Below are 17,093 nucleotides of genomic sequence, written 5' to 3'. Positions count from 1 at the left end.
TTGAGCAACCTCAAATATTCATTCACATCGGGTAAGTTCATGACACAAAAGGTCTAAGACCACAGGCATAACTGATTGGAATTTCAGACTAAAACAAAACTTCTCAAAGTTTTTTAAAAAAGAATCACAATTAAATGCAGAAATTGATGGGAGCCATGTTGCTTTCCATCACATGCAACATCAAGTAATGCCTTTTATCTTCTTTTAATGCACTTAAACAATGGGAAATAAAGAGGAGACATGACACTATATAAACAACCAAAACTCTTTGAAGGACGGACAACTCTGAGACATGAACAATATATCACAATGCTTTCAACATTACCAGCCAAGCTCCTTGCTAGTTCTAGTATGTTTAATGCTACATTATGTTTTCCTGTCCTCCTGGTACACTTTGATGCCTTGTCCTTCCCCCGCCCTCCTGATTAAAGGGAGAAAAAAATCTATAAATGGTTGAAATTTGAATGCAGAGTGTATTTTCACTCCCAAGTAAAGGGCTCTGTATTCACACACTGTTTTCATCAATTAAGTGTGTGGCTTTGACTCACACTGGTTTAAAAACAGAAACGAAATATCTTGAAATACTGCTTCAATGCCATTATTTACCTCTTTGTCTTAAAACTGCCATTTCCCCTTTCTTTATAATCTCTACATCTTTTTCCATGCAACAATTCTCACCATATGTCTCTTATGACAGTTAGTCTGCCTGTCACTGTCTCTGCAACATGGCCACTACACATTGCTGCTTGTGTTTTCAAGCAGAAAGCTTGCGAGAGTACCTCTTGTGGATTTTTCTCCAAATTTCCCCCCTCCCCCCACATACCTACATATAAATAACTGTGGCTCTTTTGTTAAAGCAGATCTTGACCTTATTGCAGTCAGCAATTTTGTATATTCATCTACTTTCAACACAGAGCTAGAGGTAGTTTTACGAACCTGGGAAGCCAGGCCACATGACTGCATGTTTGCAGTTTTGCTATCAGAATGGGAGGCTGGAATAGAGAGTAAAAGTTCCATGAAAACAGAAGTAATGTTTGGACAGCCCTGGTTTTCAACGCCTCTAACTTACATGTTGTTGTTATTGTTATGAGTCGAAATGCTTTGTTGGTAAGGCGAATATTGAATTGTGTTTGCTGTTCCTAGGGGAATTGTCAGCCTATTTATGAGTTAAATTCTTGGTTTGAACAAAAAATTATACAAAGTTCAGTTAGAAATTGTGCTTTGGAGCAGTTTGAGGAAGCAGCTTGTGCAATGATTTCTTAGTTCCCCAGCAACGAGACGCAAGGAGCCCCCCTTGTGCGTGTGTGTGCGTGCGCGTGCGTGTGCACTTGAAGTTATTTTAGGTAAAAGCACTCTTGCTTCTATCAATCATTTATTAGATGGATGAGCTGTACCCCTATTGATTTATTCCTGACACTGAATGGAGAGAAACAAGTCAGTTATCACTACTGTGGCTCTGAAAACACCGGTTAACACTTTCAGTCCCATCTTCAAATGAATGGACTAGCTTCCGACACAGGGAATGGCACAATTCTAAAATGCCTTCCTTATTGTTAAACTTTCCTTGATTTTGCATGTTGATCTCTAAGTATCTTCCCTTCGCTTGTTTAAAACTCACTTTCTCTCTCTCCCTTTTCAGAAGGTCACTTAGGCAACATTTACACTGCAGCACTATTTCAGGATACTGGAGGTATCCCAAAATAGCTATTCCATGTCTTTTGAGCATGCCTGTTATTTCGAAATATAACCGGCTCGCTATTTCAATGTCCCTGTAAACCTCATTCCACAAGGAGTAAGGGACGTTTTGGAATGGTGATTAATTTTGAAATAAGTGCTGTGTAGACAATGCCCAATTTTGAAATAAGCTATTTTGAAATAACATCAAAATAAGATCCGCACTTTGTGTAGCTCAAATTGTCTCTCTTATGCAGTGTCGATGCACTCTTACTGTTGTATGCTAGTCATCTCTTCAAGCCTTAACATTTGGAATAGCATTGAAGGGAGAACACTCTTCCTTCAACTTCCCTTACTCCTCAAGAAAGCAGGGTTACCGGCATCAACCGGAGCACCCCTCTCACTTCGAATTAGCGGTCTTAACTAGACCGCTAATTCGAACCCTGGAAGATCGACAGCAGCAGTTTCAATCTTCCTCTGTAGTGTAGACGTACACCGAGAGACTGGTCAGGGAGTCCCACACACCACATGCTATATAATGAATCACTTGCTTCCTTTTGCTTCCAACCATATGTACTCTGTTTTAGGGTTTGTATATTTCAGGATATCCTGAAGCACTAGCAAAAATCAATCCAGCCCTTTTCTTGCTGAATGCAAATCATGGGAGCAGGGGGGAAGGGAGGAGAATAGGAGCAGGGGGGAGGAGGGACTGTTGGACTTTGTGAATGCCCATAGAGATACAGCAGTAATTATACCCTGCCATTGGCTAGATTTCTCAATAGAGCTGCCTTATGATTTGTCAGAAATGGGAGGCATTCTTGGCAAAATATATCCTCACAGGTTTAAAAACCCTATAAATAATCCTTTGCCCGGTAAATATAGGTCTAAGTGTTTGGAGTACTTACAAATGCAGTGCTGGTACTAAGCTGATCAACTCTTTCTTATTATCTTAAAAAAAGATATTCCTGTCAGCCCTTTGGTCTGGGTAAATTTGTGTGTTAAAAGGACACTCTAGCTATGTCTACACAGTAGCGTTGTTTCCAAATAACGTTAGTTATTCTGAAACCGCATAGTGCGCATATACACAGCAAGCCCGTTATTTCAAAATAAATTCAAAGGAATGGGCTTCTTACTCCAACTCCTGTAGCCCTCATTGGATGAGGAGTAAGATAAGTTGGGGGAAGAGTGCACTATTTAAAAATAACTGCTGTGTAAACAGCGCCAAAGTCAAAATAAGCTATTTTGACTTAAGGCACGCAATTAGTATAGCTCAGGTCGAGTAGCTTATTTTGAGTTTACCCCTGCTGTGTAGACATGCCCTCTGAGAAATCAAATTTAGCTTTTTAAGGGTATAAGAACAACACAAATGATTCTACAATTTAAAAAAATTTACCAATGACAACAACCTTTCCCTGCAGCAGTGGTTTGTACAACATTACAGCATTAAGATCCTGAAAGTAAAACAGACATAAAAAAATTCTCAGCAGCCAAGCTTATAGAACTGCAAAATGCACATAATTAAATAATCTAATGTGTTTTTAGTAGCACTGGTAAATATATATGTATATTTGCACTCTATGATTTTTGACATGATCATCTCCTTAAACATTTTCCTTTGGCTGGTACATCAGAGCTTTATAGCAATATAAATAAAAACCCTATGCTTGCCAGTATCAAATCAGCCCACAGAGTTATTAGTCATCAGGGGCATTACAAACAAAGTGTAATATTACAAGTGATTTTCTAATGTCAATTGATGCAGTGGTCCCCAAAGGAATGCAAGCTGAGCAATGATTGATATGTTATTGTCCTGAAGAATTAAAAATACGGTATTCATGAATGATGCAGGCGAGATGTGTTTTCTTAGCTGTGCAGAGCAATTTAGACAAGAAAAGTTGTATGTGCCTGCCAATCAACAAGGGACTGGTTAGGTACCAAAGTATTAAAACGCTGCTTTACTAAATTAGATTTGCTCGTTATAAGCATAAACCTTCCTCAGACAGAGAAATAATCAGATAGTAATTGCTGTAAATGAAATCTTACTTGGAGAGTGACTATGAAATGACCAGCAAGAATGTGCCTACACAAGTCATTCTGCCAAGAAAAGGACTGAGGGACAGCCAGGAGTATCTGTATAGACATGATTCAAAACACATTAAACAAGGTCCAGGCAGCTCTTACTCCTTTCTGTCAACAGAAACCAATCCATATTTGAGTCACAAAATACAAAAACAGCAGATCTGTTTTAAAAAGACCATTCTATTGAGATTCTAGGTAAAAGCCCAAGAAACATCACCTCAGCTGAATTTGGTAGCTTAATAGTTCAATACAACTTAACCAAGTTTTTTTCCTAAAGAGTCACTTCTTCTAGCAGGCCTACAAATACCAACTATATCAGTTCTCCTGTGCCCTGTCTGGCCATTTTAATTTACTGCTTGGGGGGATTCTGCACCCAAAAAAATGAAAATTCTGTACATCATATTTTAAAATTCTGCAAAATGTTGTAAATTTTAGTTGTAAAAAAAAAAAAAACCACTATGTAATCATGTTCAATCAGTATGGTAATTTATTTCACAATGCTTGTTAGCAAGTATCTCTGCAACAATAGAAACACATACACAATTTCCCCCAATAGTGGAGTTAAAGAAACTCTTGTGACAAGCCAAGTTCCTGCTTTCCTCTGTCCTTTCTCCCAGACCAGACATTCACCCTCCTTGCTCCCCAATAAAGCCCAGCTCTGGCAGCATCCGTGGGCCAAACACTCACATCCCTCAACTTCCAGGGCCTAGCTGCACACCCCCCACAGCCTAAAGCCTGCAAACGACACATACTGCAGTGAATGATGAAGACTAAATCACTGAAGTACTTGTAGTCCTCCAGTGGATTTTCCTACTGTCCCCTGAAAGACAAACCAATTCCCCCAGAATTAACTAGTATTGAGTCAGTATGTCCCAGCACAAAGAACCATGGGTATGTCCTCAGACACAGGTCTACATGGGTAGAGTTTTGCAGTGGGAATGCTAATACCTGGATTAGACATGCTTGGGTGCTGATCTCTCTCTGGCTAATTCTGCAGAGCTGACACCCCCCTACTTACAGCAATTTGCATTTAAAAGGGTCAGAATTGGTCTTGGTTGAGCATGAATGGCATTGTGCACACCAATATTACAACCGTTCTCAAGATATGAATACACAGTGTGAAGATCTTTGCAAACGTTATCCATATACACTATTTCCAACTATATAAAATATTTCAGAGACCTACAATAAGTTTAAAAAGTAGCGTATTGAAATCTCATTTGTTCATGGCAACCACCCCACAAGTAAAATATTTCTACACCAGACATAAGTCTGAAAGAAATTAACAATGTGATCCATCTGACATCAAAGAGTGTGTTGTTTTAACTCAACCAATTTAGCCATTCACAAAAATTCTAATCACTGTGAATATCCAGTCCTGTTTATGTTGATATGAGTGGTGAATGGAAGAGGAACGAGCCCATCACATGTTTAAAGAATGGTGTATACTATGGACATACTGTGTTTTCCTGCCTTTAAAAAAACACTCAAAATGAAAACATCTGGAGATGTTCTAAGAACAATGTTAGATTTCAAGGAAAATCTTGATTACCCACCTCGGGAAAATGTGTCAATCCCTTTAAATAACACAAAGCACAAATGAGTAGGATTACAGCTGTGCCAAACTGCCAGTGTGTTGATATTACACTTTATTAAAATATTTCCTGATATTCTTGAATAAGACAGTTTGAAAGGAATCTGTCTATAACCAGCAACAGCTGGAAAATTCAGGCATCCAGCTATTTCTCTAGGGACTACTGATCTTTGATGAGGGAATTATTCTAACAACGGGTATAGTCCTGCAGTTGATTTCAGGTACGCAGTTTTCAGAAGTTAAAATAGGTTTGTCATGTTTTGGAGCACCCCCGCTTTGGAGTAGGCAGCCCTTGAATATTCTGTTAAGCACAGCAGTACTCAGAAATCTGCCCAAACACTTTGTCAGAGGCAAATCTATTCAGAGGATGGCTGAATGTGGCCTTTAGTGAGTGCTCAGGTCGGTAAGTTTAGAGATACTTATAAACAAGACATACACGTCTTACAATATACAGCTACCTAAAATCCACGGCTGTGTCTAGACTGCATCCCTTTTCCGTAAAAGGGATGCAAATTAGACACATCGCAATTGCAAATGAAGCGGGGATTTGACTCCCCCCCGCTTCATTTGCAAAAACATGGCTGCCGCTTTTTTCCGGCTTGGAGCTTTGCTGGAAAAAAGTGCCAGTCTAGACGGGGATCTTTCGGAAAATAAAGCCTTTTCCGAAAGATCCCTTATTCCTCTTAAAAAAAGGAATAAGGGATCTTTCGGAAAAGGATTTATTTTCCAAAAGATCTCCATCTAGACTGGTGCTTTTTTCCGGCAAAGCTCCGAGCCGGAAAAAAGCGGCAGCCATGTTTATGCAAATGAAGGGGGGATTTAAATCCCCGCTTCATTTGCAATTGAGATGTGTCTAATTTGCATCCCTTTTACGGAAAAGGGATGCAGTCTAGACACAGCCCACATTGTAAAGTTTACATCTGACATTATTAATTATATGATTCCCTACAGGGGTGTTATCAGAGGCATGACGACAAAAATTAATGATTTATTTAGCTTTCACTGCTCTGTAGGGAGACAAATTTAAAGCTAGTTAACTTTGGGAAATGGAATTATTTCCATCTTTCAAAGAGTGCATCACCATGGGATTTATCATTCCCAAAGAATATTATTAAGGGGGGGAAACCCTGTAAATATTGGTCAGAAAACACACGTGTCTGGATTGGACACATGAAAGGGAAAATTGGCTATGTTCAAATTCTCCTGTTCTGAGTTAATACTACCACAGCCCTGCCACAAAAGCCTGCCCTGAAATCATCTGCCACATAAGACAAAGACGAATTTTCCATTTCCTATGTGGATTCAACAACTGAACACATGAAAGGGATTATTTAACAGCTACTCAGGCTACATCTAGACTGCAAGCTTCTTTTGGAAGAAGCTTTTCCACAAGAGATCTTCTGAAAAAAATTCTTCTGAAGGAGCACGTCCACACTGCCAAAGCACATTGAAAAAGAGATCTGCTTTTTCGAAAGATAGCATCCAAACCGAATGGATGCTTTCTCGCATTTCAGCTGTCATTACTATGGATGGAGCGGCCACCAGGGGACCGGTGCTTTTTCCTCTTCCCTCTTCTTTCGAAAGAACTCCCTCTTCCCCATCCACACATGCCTTTTTCCAAAAGAGCACTTTCAGAAAAAAGCTTCTTCCTCATAGAAAAAAGGTTTACCAATGTCAGAAATACCCCTCTGTTCTTATTATTTTTGTTATTGCTATTAAAAGAACATGATTGCGGTGTGGACGCAAGTGAAGTTTTTTCAGAAAAATGGTCTCAGAGGTTCACTGTATTTCCTTTTTTCTCCCCTCATTCCTTTCCCCCATTCTCTCAGTCATGGAGAATAAATACTAAACTGGCACTAGACCTGAGGCTCAGGAGACAGGGCGAGGGAGAGTCTATTCCCAGCTCTGACAGAGTATGTCTAGACTACATCCCTCTGTTGTTTTACCAGGCATAAGGGATCTCCTCTCCCCTCTCAGAAGTCAGTCTGAATATCTCAATGTGTTTATAAACAATAATACACCTATACTAAAACTTCCCATCTTGCCCTTCCAATGTCACTCAATCCTGGACCACAGAGATTTTGTAAAATTACAAGGAGGCAATCCAATTTATTCCCTTTTTCATTACTATTATTCTTTGTTTCTGAGGACCCCAAACAAGATCCTATCATGTTAACTGCAATGTATACTTGTAGTATAAAACTGTACCTGCCCTAAAGAGCTTATAATTGATAGAGACAAGATGGAAAAGGGGTAAGAGAGGGAAAAAGGCATTGACATATTAAGTGACTTACCCAAGGTCAAAAAGTCAGTCACTGGAGGTATGTCTAGACTACATCCCTCTGTCTCCAGAGGGATGTAAATTAGACATACCGACATTGCAAATGAAGCAGGGATTTAAATCTCTCACGCTTCATTTGAATAAAAATGGCCACCACGTTTTGCAGAGTCAGCAGTTTGTCAGCAAAAAGTGGCATTCCACGAGGAGTAACGGTAGTTCAAACTAGGAAGCCTAGTTCGAACTACCTAGTTCGTGCCCCGTGTAGCCGCGCTGCACGGGGTTCGAACTAGCGGGGTTTTAAAAATGGCGGCGCCCCGCTTATGCAAATGAAGCCTGGGAAATTCAAATCCCCGGCTTCATTTGCAAGTGCGGTATGCCTACATTACTCTCCTAGTTCGAACTAGGAGGGTAGTGTAGACATACCATAGGAGACAGAGCTTTCTCAGGGGATGTGGGGTTGGTACTGAGTATTCTCCCTCTGGAGATATAATGAGAGAGAGAAACCGTAGATTACAGATGCAGATTACAGATGCAGATTACAGATTACAGATGCATTGGAAGCTATCCTGATAGACCTGATCTAGACAGCCTCTATTTACTCCTTGGCTTCTTTTTTGTCAACATGGGGCTAACTCTGACTCTTCTTTCTGATGTTGACACCAGCCTGATAGAAATCAAATTCCTTTTGCTGGTCAAGCTTGGGAAAGTAGTCCATTGGCACAGCCAGTTATTTCCAACAGTATCGACACTAGGTGAGATAGGAACCAAAACTGAAAAGGCATCGGAAGCAGGGAACACTGCCTCTAGTGTGTACGGAAAAGGAAATTTGCTGTTCCCTTCATTAGCACCAAAGTCTGTATCAGGTGGCTGCACCCTTTCCGTATCTCCTTACCTGTTCTGCACCATGCTCATTGCCATCCAGTCCGAAGGGTAAACGTTCTTCCCTATGAGATCTTTGAACATGATGAACGTTTCCATCAGAAAGTCCTAGAACAACACAACAACACAACTATGATTCTGCATCCTGCAAACACCATTCTCCAAAGCCAGTTTCCTTCTGGGCAGAAAGCACCACCAGTGAAGGCTGCCTTCCGCACTGACAGAAGTCAAAAGCAAAGCTACCAATGACACCAATGGCAGTGGAACTGGGACCAAAGTCCTGTAACACAGCATTTGGAGGCTACAAATAAAAGTTGATATCACATTCCACTGAACTGTTGAGCAATGATAAGCCATAGATGAATGAACTGAACAACAATTCGCAGTAAACAGAATATTAATTTATGCCCTTGGGGGTGGAATTGTTGATGAGTTGTACACCATATAATAGTGTCATCTCTTAGCAAACTGCACATTTTTTAAAAATGTAGTTGTCCTCCTAAGTACATATTTGGCAAGAGTGTGCCAGTTCTACACAGAAATTATTCATATTAAGTAATAAATACACGCACATAAAAACATTCGTACAAAAAACAAAACCCACTCATCTTTTCTAAAGAACACTTGCCAAAGGCACAGCCATTATTGGAAGATATTCATTAACACAATTATTCTATCATTAAGTGTTTACACATATGGAAATTTACCCCAAAGATTTCCATAGGAAGCTTTCAAAGGCAGTCACTTGAGGCCAATCACTCAAAGCTCTGTCAGCCTGCACTGATACCACATAAGTGGCACTCAGCAGACAATTGGGCTCTTCAGAGTCAGATTTTGTTAAGGGTAACCAAATGAACAATGTCTCCGAACAGTGTAACATGGAAACAAATCCTTATGATCTCCATTGCCAGGAAATTACTTGTATGGGGCTGAGAAAAAATTAAGTGTTCACAAGTCAGTGTATTTAAAAAAGGCAGAAAAAAACCCAAACATGACAACATCATTTTTGACAATACTTTTCTGTTGACTTGACAAGTAGATTGCTGCACTATATAGACTGGTAAAATTGCTAAGTATATGCCCAAAGTGCCTAGACAATAATGCAACAAAATATCCCCATATTGCCAGCTAGCCTGACTCATTTGGAAAATTGCAAAAAGGAAAACTAGCTGGGCTTGGATCTGTCATTGTCTGCACCATTTGAATTCTCAGACAGCGCATGGGTCTGAAAAACAGCTGCATTAGGCAATTTAAGAATTTTCCTAGAGGAGCTTTCATCTGGCAAAAAAACTGGTCTTATCCAAAAGGTGCACCACTGTCCACACCTCCCTTTGGGTGCAAGGGGTGTTTGAAGAGCTGGGAGGTCAAGAAAAGGTGTGTGGTCAGAGAACTTCTGTAATCATTGAAGGAATGGTATCATGCAAATCAGAACAACAATGGAGCTGTTAATGGAGAGAAAGGAGAGAAAGAAAAGTGGACACAAGATCTGTAAAATTGAAGGAGTAGGCTAGAACTAAAAGTTAAAGGATCACTAAACTGAACTGTAGAGTAAAAATAAGCTATCAAACAATGAAAAGACAAAATGCAGAGTAGAGAGCATATTAATTCAGGCACTTTGGAGACACTTTGGATAAGAGTGGTTGAAGAGTAGTACAGTAGATAGCAGAGTTTTCTCCTAACAAATTCTCTAAGGATATGTCTATGCTACAGGATACGGTCGAATTAAGGTTCACAACTTCAGCTACATTAATTGCGGAGCTGAAGTTGAAGGACCTTAGCTTGACTTTTGGCACTGTCCACACTGCAGGAAGTCAAAGGGAGAACCCTCTCTTCCACTTCCCTTACTCCTTATGGAAGCAGGTTTATCAGCATCAACTGGAGGACCCCTTTCAGTATGAATTAGCATGTCTCCACTAAACCCGCTAATTCAAACCCTGAAAGATCGACAGCGCTAGCTTCGATCTTCTCTGTAGTGTAGACGTACCCTTAACTGATCTCCTCTACATGTAGGGAAGACAAAGATGGCAAGGGAATCATCTACCCAGAGCAGCAACACCTATAACTTTTCAAGTTTCACATGGATATGGCATCATGCAAGCACTCTGTAGCACTCAAAACAAAACTTCCAGGGACGATGGGGCAAGAGATCTATCACACAAATGTGTATCTGCAGGTTGGTGATACTCCATATTTAGAAACCATGTCTTGTATTTGGCAAAGCCATCTGTTCTTCTTAAATAGGAGTGTCTGCTAGAACCAAATGTATGGAGTAATCCAGTGCAGAATATGAAATATTTGAAGGTCATGTGTCTATTTTCCAGCTTTAAATGTGAATACTTTGTACTTACCACTAGCTCTGAACTTGTCTGAAAGGTTTCAATGTAAAAGGAGTAATGTTGGTCGTCCATTTGGTTTAAGATTGCTGTCATGCATGCCACAAAATGACTCTAAAAATGAAAAGAAAGAGAAAAAACAGTAAATAAATGCATATCTCAAGTGTAGATTTAGAAGATTTTGCAATGCCAAATCACCAAAAACAAAAAAAACCAAACCAAACAAACAAAAACAAATATCCTGTGCCTGCCCAAGAACATGAATTTTCAGAAGATAAAAGGTGCTTCTCACTGTATATACATTGTGAAATGTTCTTAACAGGAACCTACAACTGGCAATACTTAGGATGACACTCAAAACAACTTTCATTGTTCAAAAAGTGATATCACCCACAAGAGAACACCATGTAAGAGAGGCAGCATTCCAGCTTGCTACAGCACATGACTTTGTTACAGAGAAATTCTGTAGAATATGACAATCTTTTTAGGAATTGTGAACCACATACAAAATCATAGAAAATGAAAACTTTCTGTAAGATTCTTTTGAATATTCCTAAAACAACTTAATTATATCCCTATGACAGAATTCTACAGGAAGAATAAAAACATCCAAAAAAAGAGAGGATATTATTTTCTTACATTTTTTAGATTTTTTCAAGTAATGTCTGTTGAACCCTATCAAATATGTACACGTACCTTATTAAATTCTGTAAAATTTTCCTATAAATATTATATTCTTCTGAATTTTAAAACAGAATTGAAATAAAATGTAAAATTATTTATAATCTTAGGTCTCAATTTCAGAAGTGCTTCTCCTTTGCCAAACCTTCAGGATATAGGGGTGAGGCTAAAAGACTGCAGTTTCTCTTTGAGGAAGACAATATCTCTTCCATTGATACTTTTTTATCTTGTAAAAATTACAATAATTTTTTTAACAAAGAACTAACTCAAAATAATCACTGGATTTCTCTAAGGCTACGTTTACACCGCAGCGCAATTTCTGGATTCCAGAGGTATACTTAAATAGCTATTCCACGTCTTTTGAACGCACCCGTTATAACAGGCTCACTATTCTGACTTCCCTGTAAACCTCATTCCGCAAAGAGTAAGGGACATTTCGGAATAGCGATTTATTTCTAAATAAGTGCTACGTAGACAGCATCAAATTTTGAAATCAGCTAAAACAGACTCAAAATAATCTACACAATTTGCGTAGCTCAAATTGCATAGCTTATTTCGAGCTTTGAGTGAAGTTTAGACACACCCTAAAAATGAAAAAAAATATGACATAGACACAAGTCTAGAAAGTAACTACAGTAAAACTCCAATAGTCCGGCATCCAATAGTCCGGCATTCCTGATAGTCCGGCATCAAAATGGGATGGGTCTAGTGAGTGAGCTTCGGCAAAAAATGAGTCACAAGGTAACAGCGGTAGCAGCTGAACTGAGCAAAAAGGGTAAAAAAGGCTTAAAAAAACTAAAACATTACAGTATACTGTATATAGTATGTACAATAAAAAGGGTTAAGAACACTTTATATACAGTATATAATGTATACAGTATATATATAACCTGCTTATAGTACCTCCTGATAGCCTGGCATATTTGATAATCTGGCACCACATAAATCCCATAGGTTCCGGATTATCGGAAGTCTATTGTATTCTCTGAGGGTACATCTACACAGCAGTGTTATTTTGGCATAACTGACATTATTCTGAAATAACAAAGAGCATGTCTACACGACAAGCCTTTATTTTAAAATAATGTCAAGCTGAAGGACTTCTTACTCCAACTCCTATAACCCTCATTGCATGAGGAGTAAGGGAAGTTGAAGGAAGTGTGTTCTTCCTTCGACTTCCTGCTGTGTAGACAGCACCTAATGTCAAGTTAAGCTATTTTGACTTAAGCTACACAATTGACGTAGCTGAAGTTATATAGCTTAGTTCAACTTTAGCCCTGCTGTGTAGACGTACCTTGACAGATTGACTCAAACCCTTGCATTTGATCAGTTTACAAGTGATCCAAGTGAGTCCCTATCTTTTCAACCAGAAGCATTTCTAATTTTTACTGGTTTGGTGAAATCAGATTTCTCTTTTAACTCAGACTGACTTTATACTTTGTTACTATGATAAATTCAACAAGATCACACATTATTGTAAAGTATCAGCTGCAATTTATCCCACCCAACCATTTTGTCTACTATAGTACTTACTGCACAAAAAGGGAAGCCTTTTTTAACTTCAGGTTATGGCCACTAGAGGTCTTTTACTTTCATATGGTAGCTGCTGTTCAGTTTGTACTGCTTTTTTATTTATTCCTACGTGAGCAGACCCAGTACAGTTCTTGCTTATAAACAGTGAAAATTCCAATATAAAGGACTTATTATATCTTCTTTGGGAGTAACATTAGTGCTAGCCAGAATGTTGACTACTATGTAAGACTAAGAAGATACAGTACATTTTCTGCGGGTAATCCCAAAGCTTTCAGGTAAGGATTTGTATGGTTTTGGTTATTGATGCTCTTCTCAGGAAATGCTGGGTTTCTGTCCTACAACAGTTTACTTTTATAGGTATTGCTCAAATTAATCCTTCTTTTTTTTTTGGTGAACTAAAATCCACAACTGCCAGAAATAGCAAGCTGCAGTGGGTGCAGTGGTGAGACTGCTAATGTTTTGCAGTTTCTTGATTTTAATTTTGAAAGAAATAATTGCTAATGCAAATAACAGAATATGACAGAAGTAAGCATGTGTTGTCTTTTTCTCCTCGTAGGAGCTTTAAGAGATGATACAGAACGTGTTTTCTTCCACTCATTTGAAGTAACCATTTGCTGAGATAAGCATTCTGTACTAGACACTAGTAGATGTACTATCATGCTGTTCAGCCCAAATGACTTTAAGAATGTTAATTTATTTGTTGCAACCAACTTTTATAAGCTGTCTAGCAGTATCTAGTATTACAGTCTAGCATGAGTGCATGTGTTTACTAACTTGTCTGTGGAAATTAACAGATGACATACGTTAGTTAATGAAAGCAGTTCTGCTACCAACAAATATCACAATTTGGCTAGGCAATTTCTGGCAGCAAACCTGTCAACTTCCACAGCAGTGTGACTGATTGATAGATGAAATGCAAGGTGCCAGTAAAGCAGGTTTGTGTCAAAAATCCAACCCCTACTCCCTGCTCTTCCCAATATCCTGTTAAGACTGAACAGTCTTTAAGGTATAGCCTCTCATTTCATAAGTATTCAGGCATTCCCAGCGTCACTATTCCCATACTGTTAGAACTTATATATACTTCACAAATCTGTTAGCAAAAATATGTGTATTCATCTAAATTCATCTACATTGCCTAAGGATTTTATAATACAAGAATTCAGAACCATTACCTATTTCACAATGCAGTAAATGTCACATTTAAACCATCAGTCTTAAATTCATGTTTATAATTGGGGTAAGAAATTTGGAATCAGAACCCTCGTGCAAACATGCTACTCGAGTGTGATGATGTGGAAGTTCTTTTTTCAGTAAGTACGGTATGCAGGGAACTGAATATTTATATGTACATTTTTAAAGTTGCAGGGAAGATGAAGTTATTCAAATCCACTTGACAAGTCATTTCAGCTGTGCTTAGCCTTGTTGAGATGTATTTAATGGATCACAGCAGAGATGCATGATTGAAACTAGGTCAAACATGTGTAAAAATAGTTGTAATCACAGCGAACACTTGACCGAGGAAGAAATATTTAAATTAACATTAACAGGAAGATTTCTGCTTAGAATATGTTATTATCAAAAGATGCAACAAATCGTGTACATTAATTTACTGGCTCCATGCACGGAAAGAGCTTCCCAGTGGATTGACAACATGAGTTCCTCACAAAGCAGTATTCATTAACCAAATAATTGATAGCATTTCAAAAAATGGAATAGATCAGTATGAAAAAAATAATTAGGTAGCTGCTAGAGTACTGTGCTTCTATCATTAGGAAGAACAGAAAGCATCAGTAGGGTGTCAAAGGACAATGAGATACAGATGAGGAAATCCACTCTTCCAGGAAACACTTACTTCTCCCTAACAGTAAAAAATAAATACATAAATAAATAAATTTTAAAAACCCACAACACTATGAACCATCAAACTTCAAAGAACTGCACAGTATGTCTTCCAGCCTTACTGCAAGCTAAAAAGAACAAATACTATTTACAGATTTAGTTTAAATAATAAACATATGCAGTAATGAGATAGTCAATCAGGAAATCAAAAGTGGCTTTGTAAGTCTTGGAGAGGTAACCTGTTTATTTGCCTCATTCCCACTATAGTCAATAATCACAAGCTGCACTGATGGGAAAAGAGCCATTCAGAAAGTGCTAAGGTCCTAGGAGAAAGATGACAAACGTGAGCACCTAGCAGCCCAACTCCCAGCATGCTTGAACCATGCCAGATGGTGAGAGGTTGCCGTAGTAACTTCAAATAATGCACAAGAAACATAAGTCTGAATAAAACAAATACATGAGAGAAAAAAATAGCAACTAGTAAGGAATGAAACTATCCTTCAATATTAATCTAGTATACATTAAACATACATGTCGTTATTTTGTGGGTATTTTTTACGTGCTGAGACGTGTGCGCATGGAATGAGGTTGGAAGGTATTTGGTTTATGTTGCCAACTAAACAGTCATCCTTCTGTGTCACAATGCATGGCCACAGTTTCAATGTGTGATACCCACAAACATGCCAACAAAAAGCAAATGAAATAAAATTTAAATATTAAAGGTCTAAGACTTTTAAAAGGCAATAGTTAAAGACATGGCATTAGCAGACTATTTAAAGTGTTTAGCTATTACATTTATTTCAAGAGTAGAACAAAGAGTACAAACAGTTAACAGTAAAGTCAACAGATTTATCTGATGTCCCAAGACATAACGGCAAAATTTGTGTGTGTGTCTGTGTGTATTTATGTGTGTGTGCGTGCCCACATGCGTGCACGCATGTGTGTAGGTATAATTTTCACAATACAATTCCGGCATACATTAACTCTACTGAAATCAATGTAGTGGAATGCAAAACTGGTGTAAATATGACACACAGTTTGCGAAGTCTGGAAAGTGCTTCGAACTTTCTGGGAATCAGATATTATACACGCATAAGTCCCATCATTAATACACACGAGAGCAGTGTTTATAATCTGAATACGGCTCACAACATTCAAAATACAGACATATTCGCAATTTCTATGTTGTAACAATGCAACACAGAAGGAGCTTCTGGAGACATCGTATGCACGAAATGAGTGAACAAACACCAGAATCAGGAGCAGAGACACAATGTGACAATTATAGTAAACAAAAGCTATAGAATGCACTGTGCTGCCATGGAGAGTGACAGGGTAGTTCAGGGCTTTTTGGCATACACAGTAATGCTTACAAGTGCTTCAGGAAAACAATGTTCCCCCAGAACACCGGTGCATGTCTATATTGAAAGAGATGGTAACACAACACTCTTTATCAGGTTATGAGAAACCTTGAACAGCAGTGTTTGGGCTGAAAAAAAGTATAAATTGAATCTGAAGCGGTGAACCAGATATGCCATGTGTCTTCTCAAAGGAATATAATTTACTTGCAAACCATGTGATCTCCTCCACATTATGTGCCCAAGTGTAAAAACCTGGTCCAAAAATATAAAAATTGTAATAGGCTGTTATGTACCAACCTGCTGTGCTTATCAAAGGGGTACAGGGTGTTTGGAATTTCAAACCAGACCCTTCCCACATACATTTCTCACAACTGGAGAATATTGAATATTTTTGTTGGGGCTTGTTGTTGTTATTTTTGGTTTACAATGGAGCTGATCCATCCTCTGTTACCCTAGATTTCAAATTCAATTTTTACATTTATGTTTGATGTCTTTTAGTTCATTGGACCGGTCTTCTTACTTTTTATAGATGACAAATCCAAACCTTGGTATTCTGTTTGCACATCTTAATGATAGCTTTAAGTTTCTGATTACAAACATCCAAGTCTGCTATATTCTTGTTCCGCTGTTTACATTAGATAGTAGGTAAAATTTAGTATAGCCTAGAGTTTAGTTGAACATCAGAGGATAATTACCTAAATGTTGGATTAATTAATTAATGGGAAAATGTAATGCAAGCAATTTTACAACATAAATGATATGGGAATAAAAGCAGTCTCTCGCTCTCAAATTTAAATGTCTATTAAAGGTTACATAATTAAGGCTTTCTCAAAACTATT

At 38.3% G+C, this 17,093-nt stretch overlaps 2 protein-coding genes across 3 annotated transcripts in view; one reads left to right on the top strand and one right to left on the bottom strand.

The window, feature by feature from the left end:
• The window catches only part of DOCK2 (dedicator of cytokinesis 2), a 499,444-nt gene that overhangs the window by 134,408 nt on the left and 347,943 nt on the right, over positions 1 to 17,093 (bottom strand). For both annotated transcript variants that reach the window (XM_075900153.2, XM_075900154.2), the window contains 2 exons: positions 10,856 to 10,954; positions 8,521 to 8,615 (listed from right to left, as the gene is read on the bottom strand). In XM_075900153.2, the coding sequence (XP_075756268.2) occupies positions 8,521 to 8,615; positions 10,856 to 10,954 (194 nt within the window). The remainder of the gene's footprint in view (positions 1 to 8,520; positions 8,616 to 10,855; positions 10,955 to 17,093) is intronic.
• INSYN2B (inhibitory synaptic factor family member 2B) overlaps positions 13,149 to 17,093 on the top strand; it is a 135,807-nt gene continuing 131,862 nt past the window's right edge. Inside the window, exon 1 of the mRNA XM_006115763.5 lies at positions 13,149 to 13,329. The gene's annotated coding sequence lies outside the window, so the exon portion shown is untranslated. The remainder of the gene's footprint in view (positions 13,330 to 17,093) is intronic.

Source organism: Pelodiscus sinensis, chromosome 16 (genome assembly GCF_052426305.1).
Source record: "Pelodiscus sinensis isolate ZL-2025 chromosome 16, ASM5242630v1, whole genome shotgun sequence".
Classification (NCBI taxonomy): Eukaryota; Metazoa; Chordata; order Testudines; family Trionychidae; genus Pelodiscus; species Pelodiscus sinensis.
This window is presented reverse-complemented; position numbering and strand designations above follow the sequence as displayed.